General features: G+C 37.9%; 1 protein-coding gene across 5 annotated transcripts in view; it reads left to right on the forward strand.

The window, feature by feature from the left end:
* KLC1 (kinesin light chain 1) overlaps positions 1 to 12,661 on the forward strand; it is a 47,193-nt gene extending 34,532 nt beyond the window's left edge. For 3 of the 5 annotated variants that reach the window (XM_041422489.1, XM_041422406.1, XM_041422577.1), the window contains 3 exons: positions 2,493 to 2,623; positions 7,287 to 7,353; positions 8,667 to 12,661. In XM_041422489.1, coding sequence (XP_041278423.1) covers positions 2,493 to 2,623; positions 7,287 to 7,353; positions 8,667 to 8,732 — 264 coding nt within the window. In that variant the 3' untranslated portion in view covers positions 8,733 to 12,661. Of the gene's footprint in view, positions 1 to 1,126; positions 1,761 to 2,492; positions 2,624 to 7,286; positions 7,354 to 8,666 lie in introns of those variants that run through there. The other 2 variants (XM_041422663.1, XM_041422748.1) reach the window with 2 other exon arrangements.
* The last annotated feature ends 915 nt before the right edge of the window (positions 12,662 to 13,576 follow it).

The raw sequence follows: 13,576 nt of genomic DNA on the forward strand, positions 1-13,576 counted from the left end.
TTTTAGACTTGAAGTACCCAAAAGCTTGTCTGCTTATTCCTACTTTTCTAGTTAGGTTTACTGTATAGAGTTACACTCCATACGTACCAAATTTGTTTTGCCTTTGGATCATTTTCACTACTCTAGTATTGCTGATTGCAAACCACAGGAATAATTAGCCTTTTCACTGATCTGATACTCCTAGCTGGAATTTAGACTTCAGTTTATTCAATCTTGCAAAGCTGAAGTCTGTCTTTAAGTGTGAACACATATGCAATTTATTTGAAACATAAATACTCAGATTTAGATCTTCTGATCACTTGGTAGGAGGACATTTTGCCATTTCCAAGGATAATTTTAATTACTGTTCATTCCAGTTGTTATAAGTGAAGGCTCTCAAGACAGGTATCATGAACCCATCAGTAATGGTCTCTGTACTTGTACAAAGAATGAAGAGTGTGCAAGTTGAACCACAGTTTATTTTAAAGGTGCATTGTTTCAGCTGCCCCTCACTGCATTAGGGACAGTAGAGAAAATTCCACTTGGATTATATATATAGACAGAAACACAGATATGTTCTAAAAATACTTGTGAAAATGAACTGACCCAGGCCAGGTGGATTCTAGTTCCTTAAGGGAATGATGAGAATTTTGTCTGGAGGTTAGGTGAAGACCTCTTTCTTCTTGCACTTTTGTTTCAAAGAAAATTCCTGACAGAAGTTAAAGCTGAAATGAATGCACTTTGCTCTATTATTTTTTCTTTTTTTTTTTTTTCCTTTTTTTGTTGTGTTAATGTCAGCTGAAAAAAAAAATCCTTTTTTTTTTTCTTGTTCATGAAATGTAATAGCGAAGCTATTTCTTGTTAAAGGTGTTCTGTATTTTATACAAATTCTAACTGGAATGCACAGCATCAGTCATGCTCATTTGTCAGTCCCCTCTCAGTGGTGTAGGTGAAACTGCATAAAGATGTAGCTTCTGGTAATTGCAAGGGCCTGCACTTCGTACTTAAGGGCTGTCCAAATAGCTACTCTGGAAAAAAAAAGTTTTGAACATGACCTAGAAATACTGTAAACTAACTGTTCAAAATTGAAAACTGTTGAATTTTTCCCAACAGTTTCATTCAGTTTTTCTCTCTCCATTTCTGACAGGCCTAGATGCCTTTTGTGATTCTTATACTGTCTCCTGCATGACGGGCGTGCACCATCTTCAAGCTTTAACTTCTCTCTTCAGTACTGACTGCTGTGTTTTAGCAAACCCCTTAAGATTCTTGTCAGAGCTACACTCCCCTGTAAACTGGCCATTCCTTCAGTGCTGGTGTCGTTTTTGGTTTTCTATTTCTGTACCTGTGTAGCTTTGCCAGATATGTATCTAGTCATACCAAATGTTACTACAACCATTTGCTGTGTAATACATTAGTAAAAAAAAAAAAACCAAACAAGTAACAATGACCTTTATAAGTAGCTGTTCACTATGGAATAAAGGTAGTTAAAAGTATCACACAAGGTATTATTGAAATGGCATGATGGTGATCTTTACAGGAGAAAAACCAAACCCGTAAAAGTAAAGCATGTTCTCCAAGTGCTTTAAAATGTATTTAGAGACCTATTATATGGTTAACATCAATATGGAACTCTGGATGTCTTCACTTACAATTATTCTAAAGTAGCATTGCTGTTTAGTCTTTGTGTGAGATTTTGGCAATTATGCTTTTCTCTACTAATCTTGGTGTTCAGTGATTTGTGTATTTGTCTTTCTAACTTCTAATAAACTCACTCCAACTCAGGTGTCTGTCTTTGCTTAGTAGTGCTTTTTTCTTTTTCAACTCTTCTTTCATAATCACATAGGTTTTCTGTGGAATAGGAAGTGGTCACTTCTAATATTACTAAACTGTTGGGGTTTTGTAAGAGCAAAAACATTTAAAAATAGAATTGTGGTCACTCTTGCGAGTTCCTCTGGGTCAGCACAAAAGTGTAAAACATGAATGCAATATATGAAAAATTAATTTCATTCTAGTTTACTTTTTTTTGTAAAAATTAAAAACTAAACACAGGAACTTGGCTATAAGTATTTCTGATCAGAAGTATTTTTGTTTAGGGATTTTAGGGTTAATTAAAAATGTTTGCAAGTAATACAGCTGTTTAGAAAGAACAAAACATGTTTTTTTCTTACACTGATGGAATGCTTTTGCTTGGGGTATATACTCTGTTAACCATGGTGTGCTCATATGAAATGGTGGTGGTGAATTGTTGGACTACTGTGGTGGGGCTTTATTAATGGAGAATTATTGCTTGGGCATGTCTTCACATGTAGAAATCTTTGTTAAACTTTGGAAGAATCCCTTTTGCTTTGGTAAAGTTGTAGCCATATGGTATTACATGTTTAGGAAATGTATGTAGTATAAGCATATATTAATAGCAATTAAAAAGTAACAACTCATCACTGAAATGTTTTCAAGCCAGGCTTGGGGGAGGGCAGCAGGCTCTTGCAGTTTCACATGTGTTCAATTTCTTTCAGGATGGCACTGGATCTCTAAAGCGCAGTGGTTCCTTTAGCAAGCTCCGAGCTTCCCTTAGGCGCAGCAGTGAGAAGCTGGTTAGGAAGCTGAAGGGAGGAAATTCCCGGGACAGTGAACCAAAGAACCCAGGGTAATTCATTGTCTGTTCTTGGCTGTGCTGCTGTCCCTTGCTCTGTGCCCCTCTGGAGCCCAGGGTGGCTCCCAGGGCACTGTTCCCTTCCCTGCTTAGCTAACTGCATATCAGACACAGCTGTAGCTTAAAGAAAAATGAAATAGGAAATAACTTTTTAAACTTTCATTGTAAGTTCTGTAACATCTGAGGATTTATATTTGCTTATAAGAATTAACTCTATTAATTTTTTTTTTTTTTACTTTTTGCTGTTTTACCTACTTGAAGATCAGAAAAGTTTCATAGAACTACTGATAAATGTTAGTTACCTGCAAAACTATTCACATAGCAGTGGAGAACAATAAATATTACTGGTTTCTACAGTAAAAGCCTGAATACACTAAACCTGCAACTAACATTCTTGATATAGCTTAGTATCTTGATATATTCTTGATATAACTTTATATGTCGCTGTGAGCATAGAGAATTACCAACTGAAGCCCCCCCTTAGTTTCTGTTATTGGAAGACTCAGATGTCAGAGAGCAGAGGAGAATATTGCAAAACTTGTGCCTAGTTGTGCATCTTACTAACATTTTGGCTCCAATGAAATCTGGTAAAAATCCACATTTACTGAGTCTGACTTCTTACTCTTCCCAAGTAACCGTATGATGAAGGATTTGAATGTAATATTTCTAATAAATCCATAGACTCATTCATCACTTATTGGCTGCTGCAGAGAAGTTGAAATGTTAAAATGTACCTACTTCTTTTCATAGTGGCACTTCTGGGTGTTCCACTCACCCCCAACACAATTGCAGTCAATTTTAAAGGGCTTTTTGCCCTTGTTGTGAAAAACTAGAACTCATTTAGTTGACAGGAAACTGACAGTGTGAACTTGTGCTTTAAAACAGTCATTTTGGAGAACTTGGGGTAGCTTCTGGTGGAGCAGCTGAATCTGACTAATGTAGATGATGATGATGGTTTTACTTAAGACAGTGACCTGGAGGCAGGGTCTCACTGTGTTTCTGGAAGTGCTCCAGTGAAGTTTTGGCTTATTGTTTTTATGGCTGTAAAACATTAAGTACAGCAGCAGTACATGTAGAATTAGCTTCCTTACATATCTGTTCAGATTCAGCCTCATCTGGATTTTAGAGCTGGTACTTAAAATTTCACAGCCAAACACTGGATGTTGAAGGCATTGAATAGAATTGAAAGTCAAAATTCCTTTGCATTTATTGATGCATCATTAAGAACTACCTCTGAGATAAGAGGTTGGGAACAAACTATGGAGAGCACATGATTAGAAGAAGGAAATGTGTAAATTTAAAAAGCTTTAGGGAAAACAAACAAAGGCAAGCTGAAATAGAATAAAAGGGAGATTTCCTTATTTTTCTTCAGTATTAGCATTTTTATACATTGGCTTTCTCTTTCTATTAAATTCTGTCCAGAGTTCATACATCATAGTTCAGGTATATTTTTGTATGAATAGATACATTCATCCATAGCTAAATTTGCATTTTCTCCTCATTTTTGTGAGATGTGGAAAGGCTTTCAGTTTCACAAAAGCCAGGAGGTTTAGCATCATAGTTCAGGTATATTGTTGTATGAATAGATACATTCTCCATAGCTAAATTTGTATTTTCTCCTCATTTTTGTGAGATGTGGAAAGGCTTTCAGTTTCACAAAAGCCAGGAGGTTTATTCCTTATTCTCTGTAGTATTTGTAGCTAGCTCTTTCTGCAGGTAAAGTAAGTCCATGTTTCTAGGTGTAGAAAATGATGCTTACCTAACTAAAGATGTTTGGCTTTGCAGTGCCTGTGAGAGCTCAGCTGCCTTGTTACTGCCTGCACCTGAGTTGTGTTCCTGACCAGAGTCCTCCGTCCCTGCTAACATGAGTTACACTCTGGGGTCTGTCTGTAGCTCCAGATGAGATTTCCTCAGATGAAGGCATTAATGTGAAACAAAACTGAAAGCAATGCAGCATCTTCCTTGCTTTCCCTTTCTGACAAAATCATCTTGTTTTTACATGTCACCACAGTTCTCAAGGAATAATTTATTCTTAGAACTTGCAGTAAGTGTATTACATTGACAGGCTTTTCTGTAGATAGGCACTTTGAGTGTATAGAACAATAAATACTATCATTTCTGTTCTTGTAATAAATGAGAGTTTTAAAATCCTGATTTATATTAGCTGGTTTTAATAACAAATGCAGAAGTTTCTGGTATTAAACACCAGCTTTGTAGGTCATAAAGCATAGCTTACATATTGATATTCCAAGAAATCATTTTGATTTCATTTTATGAAGAAACTTTAGTGAATATAATTAATTTTTTTTCTTCCTCTGAGTGTAGCAAAAGGCATGTTCAGTTGTTACCATGCAGACCTTTGGGTTTTCTTGTGTTTGACAGCTGAATATTTCAATACAGCCATTGCACACATATAAATCTTCTTGCTGTGAAGGCAGCCACTTTAGCTAGAACACTTCTGTGCCTCCCTCCTTAGCAGTGCATTCCCTGCCTGTGTCTTGAGGAAGGCTTTACTTTGAACTTGATTTACACCTCTTGTTTGTACTCTGCTTCTCTAAATAGAAATTAGCAGTGCTGGTGTGAGCACTGACTGAGAAATACTTGAGTAACAATGACTCACAGGACGAAGGAAGGACTTGGTGTCCGTGTTGTTACTTGACACAGAAGGTTGAGGAGAATGAAATGGAAAACTCATCAGGGAAATTGTTTCTTTACAATCCCGCAAATGCCTTTTTGACAAAAATGTATCTTAAAACTGGGCTTTGAAACATGCAATACCTGAAGCAAGGTATCAGTTCTTTATAAGAATTCAGTTCTGTAATAATTTAACTTTGATTAATGAGTATTCTTTATTTTTTCACTTCAAAAATATTGACCACACAGCAAAACAGTAAGGATTTCTAATCTAAAAGGGAAAAAACAAGCTTTCATTATTGTTATTATTTATGCATCAAAAAAATGCCTGCATGTTCTTTTTGGAGTCATGCTTATAAAATGGAGGGAACTAAAAGTGCAATTGCCAGACTTAAAGTTCTTAAAAATGTTGATTTAAACAAACCCAAACAAATAATAGACCAACACACAAACAAAGTAGTATTTCAGGTATTGATAATTTTTTTTTAATTGGCACTTTAGCAAGAACCTAAAATACCCTTGTGAACTTTTACTGGTGGATTTTCTGTTTCCCTGGAAAGGTTTTCCATAAACCTTTGTGCTCTTTTGGAGAGTTTCTGTAACATTTTGTTTGTTTTACAGATTAACTTCCTTTGGCTTCCATATATAACCCCTGTTGTACCTGTTTCCTTGAATAAATGAGAGGTGTACACCATGCATGAGTCCTTGCTTTGTTGTTGCTAACACTCATGTCAAATATTTGAAATTGTGCTTCTGGCTTTGGAAACACCCAGATTTAGTGCTGGGGAGAACCAGCCAGGCTGTGTTGTGTGGCAGCTGCTGCCTCCTCTTTTGGTTCATTGTCCTGCTAAGCTTTTGCTTTACCAAAGCATTTAAAACTTGTGCTTTGACTGTTAGCAGTGTTGCTTCAGTAGAAAGAAAATCTGGTTAATGTCTAAGTGATCTGTGTGGATAAACCTTTCCATGTTACGGGAAGGCATTGGAAAGTTTGCTTTAGTCAGTTGTCCCAAGCTGCAGGCAGCACTGCAGGGTTAGGGCTCATTGTCTTGTGACCAGTTCATCAAATACCTATTCAGAGCCCTCATTTAGTTCTGAAATAGTTAAAGAGCTCATGAAATATTAGAGCAAATGCAGAATATTCAGAGGAATGGACAGGCACTGGTGTAAAGGACATCAGACATTCCATGATAGGAATCTTTGGGCTGATCATGAATTTCATGATGCGCACTTCAAAATATTTTTTGTTTTGTGTATATTTGAGAAATGTAGGTAAATTATTAATCCTCATTTGAAACAGCAGCAGATATTGCAGTTAATGCAGTGATATTTTGACTGTCAGTAGCTCCTGGGCAGGTGATTATTTTTTTCCCCTCTTCTGTTGCTTTCCATACTGTATTCCAGGGTAATTGTTACCATTGCTTGGAGTGTTGTAAAGCCAAAAGCACAACCAAAGTTAACAGCAGCAACCATCTTATTTCCTTTCACTCTGAAGTAATTAAAATAAAACATTTTAAAATGCTTTTAAAAATTTATTCTGAAGACTTAGCTAAATGAGGCAGAAAGTACCAAACTAACTTAATGTTGTAGCTTTTTCAAGGTAAATGCTGCCTACACAATAAACTCGTGTTTCAGATGTTTTTTCCTAAACTGTTAGAATGTTTTGATGCCTTTATAAGAAGCCACACAAAATTGAAACTGATAATTAATTAATTAATTAAAACTCAGTGTGTATTAATTTAATGCACTTTAAAAATTGAGATTTTGAGTTAAATCAATTGCCTGAAATGTTTAAGCTCCGAGGAGCTTTTAATTTTGGGGGGGTTTATATGTAATTAGAATTGAGTGCAAATATATTTGAACTTCTGTAGTTGTTACCTTAAAGGCTGTGCCTCAGGTCAGTGTTGAGGCGTTGTCCCCACTCCCTTCTCTGTGCATTGCTTGTTGTTGTACTTGTGTTTTTAGAGCTGTAGTTTTCAGCCATTCTGATCACTTTATCCTTGCATGTTCACTGTCCTGGTTGCAGCATGAAGCGTGCCAGTTCTCTGAATGTTCTTAACATGGGTGGCAAGGCTACTGAAGATCATTTTCAAGTAAGAAGCCCTACAATACTCTTACAAAAATAAATACTGTTAGTAGGGTTTGGGATAAAAAGAGTGTGATAAATAATAAACCAACAACCTCACAGTGATTGTACCTACTTCAGTAAGGTGTTGGAAGGCTGTGCTTAAGGCATCATTCTCTGACACTTTTGTAAATTATGCTTAATTTTAAGAAAGGGTTCAAGTCTAGCCAGAAAAGAGCATTGGCTTTTATGATACCAAGCAGTGTCTGGCTTTGGACTTCTATTACAGTGGATATAAAACTTATGGAATATTACATTCTTGTAAAAGCAACTTAAAAATGCAAGAACTGTTAAAGCCCAACATTTTCATTATTTTTTTACTTCAGCCTGTTTATTGCAAAGAGCCCTGTCATTGTAATTGCTGTATGCTACCAGGTGCCCTTAAACACTTCAGTTGTTTCTGAGGTAGCACAGGAGCAGTCTCAAAAGTTTGTCTGATCTGTGTTGTGCTTCTGCTAATATAAAACCTTATTTTGCTTAACTGTTCATGGTGTGCCCAAGTGCTGCTCCTCATTGCCTGTTTTTACCTAACAAATCACTGTTTAAATTGTCAAATGAGTGAGCAATGTCCTTCTAAACACTGCTGTGTGTTTTACTAACACGGTAACTGCTACTAATTTTAGGAAGATAAAATTGCTTGCCTACTAACTAAACTGTAGGTGGGGATCTTCATCACCATGTGTCCTAAAGTAGCAGCAGGAAAGCCTCAGCTGTGGCTCTTGTTGTACTCCCCAGTGGTGTAAAGGTGTTGGAGCTGTGTGATCCCTGATGAATGTGCTGCAGAGTTCTCTGTCATTGGAAGTGTGAGCAAAACTTTGCTCAGGGTGAAGTTCAGCCAAAACAAGTCCAGGGTTAAGCACAATTCCTGACTGGATGGATCCCCAGTGTGTGTTTAATTGTTTAATTGGTGTGACTTCCAGAGGAGGAGCTTTTTGTTGGTGTGTACAACCCAGTAGTAAAATCAGTTCTTTCTTCATGTGAACTTCTGCAGTCCCTTCACTATCAATACTCATGGCAATTCCCATAAATGGGCTCTTGCATTTCTGGGAAGGCTTAGGCTGGACTGTAAGGATGTGTATGCTTCATAGTATTGCTAGTTAAAAACTGGGGGGAAAGATGTTTATTGGACTCTGGAAAGCATCCCCCTATCCAGCATGAATGGTTCTCAGTAGTAGTTCCCTATGTTCGTTCCCATTTGTTAAAGCTGGTACTTTGCTTGTTTGCTTGAACTATCTGGACATCTGCTTAATTTCTTTGTTTGTTTTTTTCCCCTTCACACAGGAACGAAATAATTGTCTGACAGACTCGCGAGCTCTGAGTGTCAGTCATTCTGATCTGGCGCATTGAGATTTGGGACAGAAGCTAGCTAATATTCCTGTGTGAATAAAGAAGCACTGAGACCTTCAAAGCTTTGGTTCCTCATCCTTGTCTATAGGAACACCTAGTTTGTAGATGTTGTTTTTTTTCCAATGGACTGCTGTTTTTACTTTTTAAATAGGGACAATTTTCAACACAGCATTAGTGAGTGTTTTCTTCTAAGGGAAAACTATAGATACATATTGCTCGTTGCACTGCCCCCGCTCATGCTACTTACATAAATTTCTTTAATAGATCTGACTGTTACAGCAGCCAAAAAAAAAAAAAAAAGTAAAAAAACAAACACATTCAGTGCATACCAAAATGCTGTGCTGTTGGAAAATATAAGCAAACTGTGTGGCAGTAAATCCATACAGTGCTGAAATGAGAAATGGATAAATTTATGTGCATTACTGTAGAAATTCCAGTTCAGCATTCTGTAGTGGTTTACCCTTGCACTGCTGATTCTTGTAATGGTAGAAGCCTTGGCTAGCAAAACAGCACTTAGACATGACTGACTTAACCACTAGACTGAGCTATTCAATCTTACAAAAGTGATGACTGGGGGTGAGTTAATTCAGATAGAATGAATAGCAACACCTGTGACCATAACTTCTGATATTGTAAGTCTTAGGGCACAATAGTCAAGGGATATAGGATGGTTTGTGCACATCAGGAGAAATGGAAAAAACCCTTTACTTTGTGTGATGAAGAATACTCAAGTTTTGGACTGCAACTGTCCCAGAGCAGCTGCTGCTGCTTTCAGGGGAGCATCGAGCCTCAGGTTGACTTTCTCGCTTGTCCACTGGAATTCACAATCCCACTCTGTTTGCTGAAAGTGCCCAACATTTCCTTATGCTGATCCCAAATCCTGCCTTTTTCCACACCAGCTGGTGACAGCAGGAGCAGGCACTGCACGCCGGGATGTCACACTGTGGAGTGGCTGCTCTGCAAGGAGCACTCCGTGCTAAGGGCCCTCGTGGCAGCACTCGATGGCCGTAAGTGACCTGTGTGACCACATATCCATGCTATAGGTTAATATATATATATATATGCTGTCTGTATACAGGACTGCTGCTGGAACAAAGTATGTATGTATGTTTTAAGGATTTTATAGACATTAGGATTTCCTTTTGCTTTTCTGTAAAGCTTGTAATTTTGTTCATCTTTTGTAAAAATTCCTATTCGTGTGAAGTTGGATGAGAAAGTAAAAAAAAACACAAGCAGTGTGTGTAAAAATGTATTTGTGGTCATAGTTGTGAGTTGGAAAATGTCGAACAAAATTAACTTTGGGAAAAGCTGGAAAATTCATTCAAAATCAGCACCAACTGAAGAAGGTGAAATATAGGAACATGGAAAAGTTTTAGTATTTGAACAGGCTGTGAAAAGTAATCAGAATTAGTACTTAATAGGAGTTTTTGACTGGGTTTGCACCTGGTTTTAAGTTGGTTACAGTAACTGATGCAGAAGTTGTCTGTGTAATGCACTTAACAATGTTTACCAGGAGGTACCGTCTGAGCATCTCTGCAAAGGAAGCTGTGCAGGGTGCACCTGCTTTAGACAGTGTAGGAATGGTGAGACAATGCTGCTAATAATTTTGTAGAAGTTTTAGCACATAGTGCAATTCATTAATGAACTCGAGCAGGAACAGGTTGTTGCTCGGTTATCTTAACAATAGATACTCATATAATTTTGACTCTTGAGTTTTAATCTTTTTATTAAGAGCTTTTTATATTAAAAAATATGTAATATATATACTTCTTTTTACCCCCTAGAGTAAAACGTGCTCTATGTCCCTGCTGGCTGACTGGGCTCTGCACTCAGGCAGACTGAGCTGGCTTTGCTGACAGAGCCGTGTCAGGCTGCCAGGCCGGGGGTGCCCATGTCCAGCCCCCACCCCACTGGAGTCTGGCTTCCAAAAAAACCCCACAGAACTATTCAGACACAAAACTGTTTTGGTAGTAGGGAATTACATAAACTGAAGGACGTGATTCCCACATTCATCTTTGAAGCAGAATGATTTTTTGCAACCTCTCAAACCCCCGACCCTGTGTAAATAAGCAATAAATTATGTAACCATGCCAAATGACAATGTACAGTAAGTTTCAAAGTGTAAGACTGTGGTATGTAGAGGGTGATCGTGAGGGAAATTGCCTGGTCAAGATCTTGCTGGTGGTGGCATTACTAATACTGTGCTTCTAAATGTTTTAATCCTTTATATAGTATTTAAAGTGTGATGGAAGGTTAAGTTGTTGAGCTAATGCATATTAAACAACTTTTATATTTATGAGGTTCATTTTTTTTTTCTGAGAAGAAACAAATTTCAAGACTTCTTTAATCCATAATCCCTGAGAATAGTAGCCAAGTCCTTACTGTTAGGAGCCAGTTACCTGTTAGCAGTTTGAGAACTTTTAAAAATCACAAACCAAATCAAAGTCAGCATTCCCTGTGTTTGAAGCATGGATGAGTTACTGTCAGGACACGGTTTATGTACATTTATATTTCAGATGGGCTTCTCAGTTCACTTTTATGCAAGATTTTCTTTCTGGATTTCCTTTTGTAAGGTTAAAAATGTAGTTACAGCTAAGGGTCTGTATAAAGAACATATCCAGCACATCCAGTTGTATAATTCTGGGATGTCTTCAGCACCAAACTAAATCAAAAGCTCTTGATGAAACAAAAAACAGGAAAAGACCTTCAAAATTAACAGACACCTTGTTAGGAAAACTGCAACCTTGGTAGTGCAGTTATGTTTTTAATCTGGCATTTTTGGCCTTGACTAACATTTTAAGGGTGAACTTGAAAAAAAATGTAATGAGGACTCCACACTAGGCCTCGGATTTTCCCACAGACAGTGGTGAGTCTGGATGTACAGCAGGATGTGGGATGATTTGTACATGGAATTGTTCCTGATAGAAAGGTGCCTGTTGCCCTTCTGGCTGTGTGCTATATTGGCAATATTCAGTTCTGAGTTTAGATCTTACTAAATAGTCTTGTAAAATGTAATTGTTTCGTGATTTGCTCCTCTTCTGGAGGAGTACCTGACCTGTTGCTGTGGTGTGTCTGCACTTAGTGCAGAGAGTCAGTTATCTAGTTTGTACTTACAGTAAATGACACCTTCATCCCCCAAGCACTCCTGAATCACAGTAAATTAAAATGGTTTTGAGCTTGAGAAGCATTTGTACTTAAATTGTATCATTTGAATCCAGAGATTTTGCAAATGCTATGGTTCTGTTGTAAATATCTAATAAAAGGTGTGTGCAGTGCTGCATTGACAGTTGTGTTTACAGTAGATTATGATAGTTGGTTTTTGTTAATGTAGGTCACATGTTGTGTCTGAAGGCTGCTGAGAGTGGCATTTTTGGTCATGTTAGTCTGTACTGAGAGAATAAATGTTAACAGATGTGATGCTGACAAGTTTAGTTTCATTGTCATCGATTTACAGAAGTACACAGGGGGTGTGTGTAAATATTTAGAAGTGAGGAGTATCTCAAACATCTACATTGGATTATTTTTTCCCCCTAAAACCATTCACAATTGTGCCAGTACACTGAATAGTTAAGGTCAGTTGTTAAAAAACCTGGAACAACAAAGCAAGAAGCCAAACAGAGTGTGGGGGTCTGGTAGAGGTCCAAAGGCCCATGCTGGGAGGATGCCTGTGTTCACAATGAAGTTGCAACATTTCCTTGGTTACATCTGCTTGTAAATGAGAAATATTTAGGGAACCATAGTTTCTCAAGTGTCATTTAACATTTCTTTTCAATGTGTAGAAGAATATTTAAGTAGTCTTGCAGGATAAAGACTTAATACATTCTAGACTGTAAATCTTCTTTGTAAAAATTACTTCAATTTTTTTTTCTTGTATAGAATACAAATCTCAGTTGTGAAACCCAAAGATGAATAAAGCTCTATAAAGGGAAGGTTCTTAAATTGCATTTATTAAAACTTAAGCACGTTTCAACACTTTTGACACAAGGCTTCAATAGACATGTGCTGTGTTGGGTTCCTGTGAGGGTTTGCAGCCCCAAAGGTGCCCTTGGGTCAGATGGACAGCCTGGGCTGTGCTGGGGGTGGGACTGAGGGATGGGGCAGGAATTGCAGTGATTGAGTGTTGAGATTTCAGGGTTTGTGTGTGCTGAGCCAGGAGACAAACTGTAATGTACTCTGACTCAGCTGGAGAGAAATAACCAACAAACCAACAGGGTAATGACAGAGCACTTGAGCAGGCAAAATGTTACTTCTGTTTGTTGGTAAAAGTGTTTTTCACCAGGTAAACCAGAACTTTGATTACAGACCCATCTGTGACTTTTAACACTTCAGGGCTGTTCGGCAAGCAGCTGCAAGTTGCAAAAAAAGAGTGATTAAAATATGACAGACTGAGCTTTTGGAGGTTTCACACTGTTCTGGACATGGCTCACAGCAAGGCAAACTCCTGGGATTGGAGCCCAGCATTTGATGAGGCTCTTCTGTAAATGAGTATCCAGGTGGGGTTTGATGACTCCATTAATCAGCTGCAGCTCTCTGTGGCTGCTTTTCCCAGTGAGCACAATAGGATGAGCATCACCTTGGCTGCAGTTCCAGCCCAGATGCACAGGGCAGAACAGAAGAGAGCTGGAGTGTTACCTGTGCTGCATTAGTTCACCTTTATTGAAGTTGTTAGGGGGAGGCACAGAAGGTAAGGGTTCAAAGGAGGAGGTGGCCCTGCCTCTGGGCTGTGGCATTCTCACTTTTTCTTTAGAGGACACAAAGGCTTCTAAGCTTCATGCTTGGCTTTTATTAAAAGAAGCTGTGTGGTCATTTCCAAATACAGAGAATTAAGACATTTTAGAAAAATG

The sequence above is a fragment of the Onychostruthus taczanowskii genome, unplaced genomic scaffold (assembly GCF_017590055.1).
Source record: "Onychostruthus taczanowskii isolate IOZ18803 unplaced genomic scaffold, ASM1759005v1 scaffold1, whole genome shotgun sequence".
Classification (NCBI taxonomy): domain Eukaryota; kingdom Metazoa; phylum Chordata; class Aves; order Passeriformes; family Passeridae; genus Onychostruthus; species Onychostruthus taczanowskii.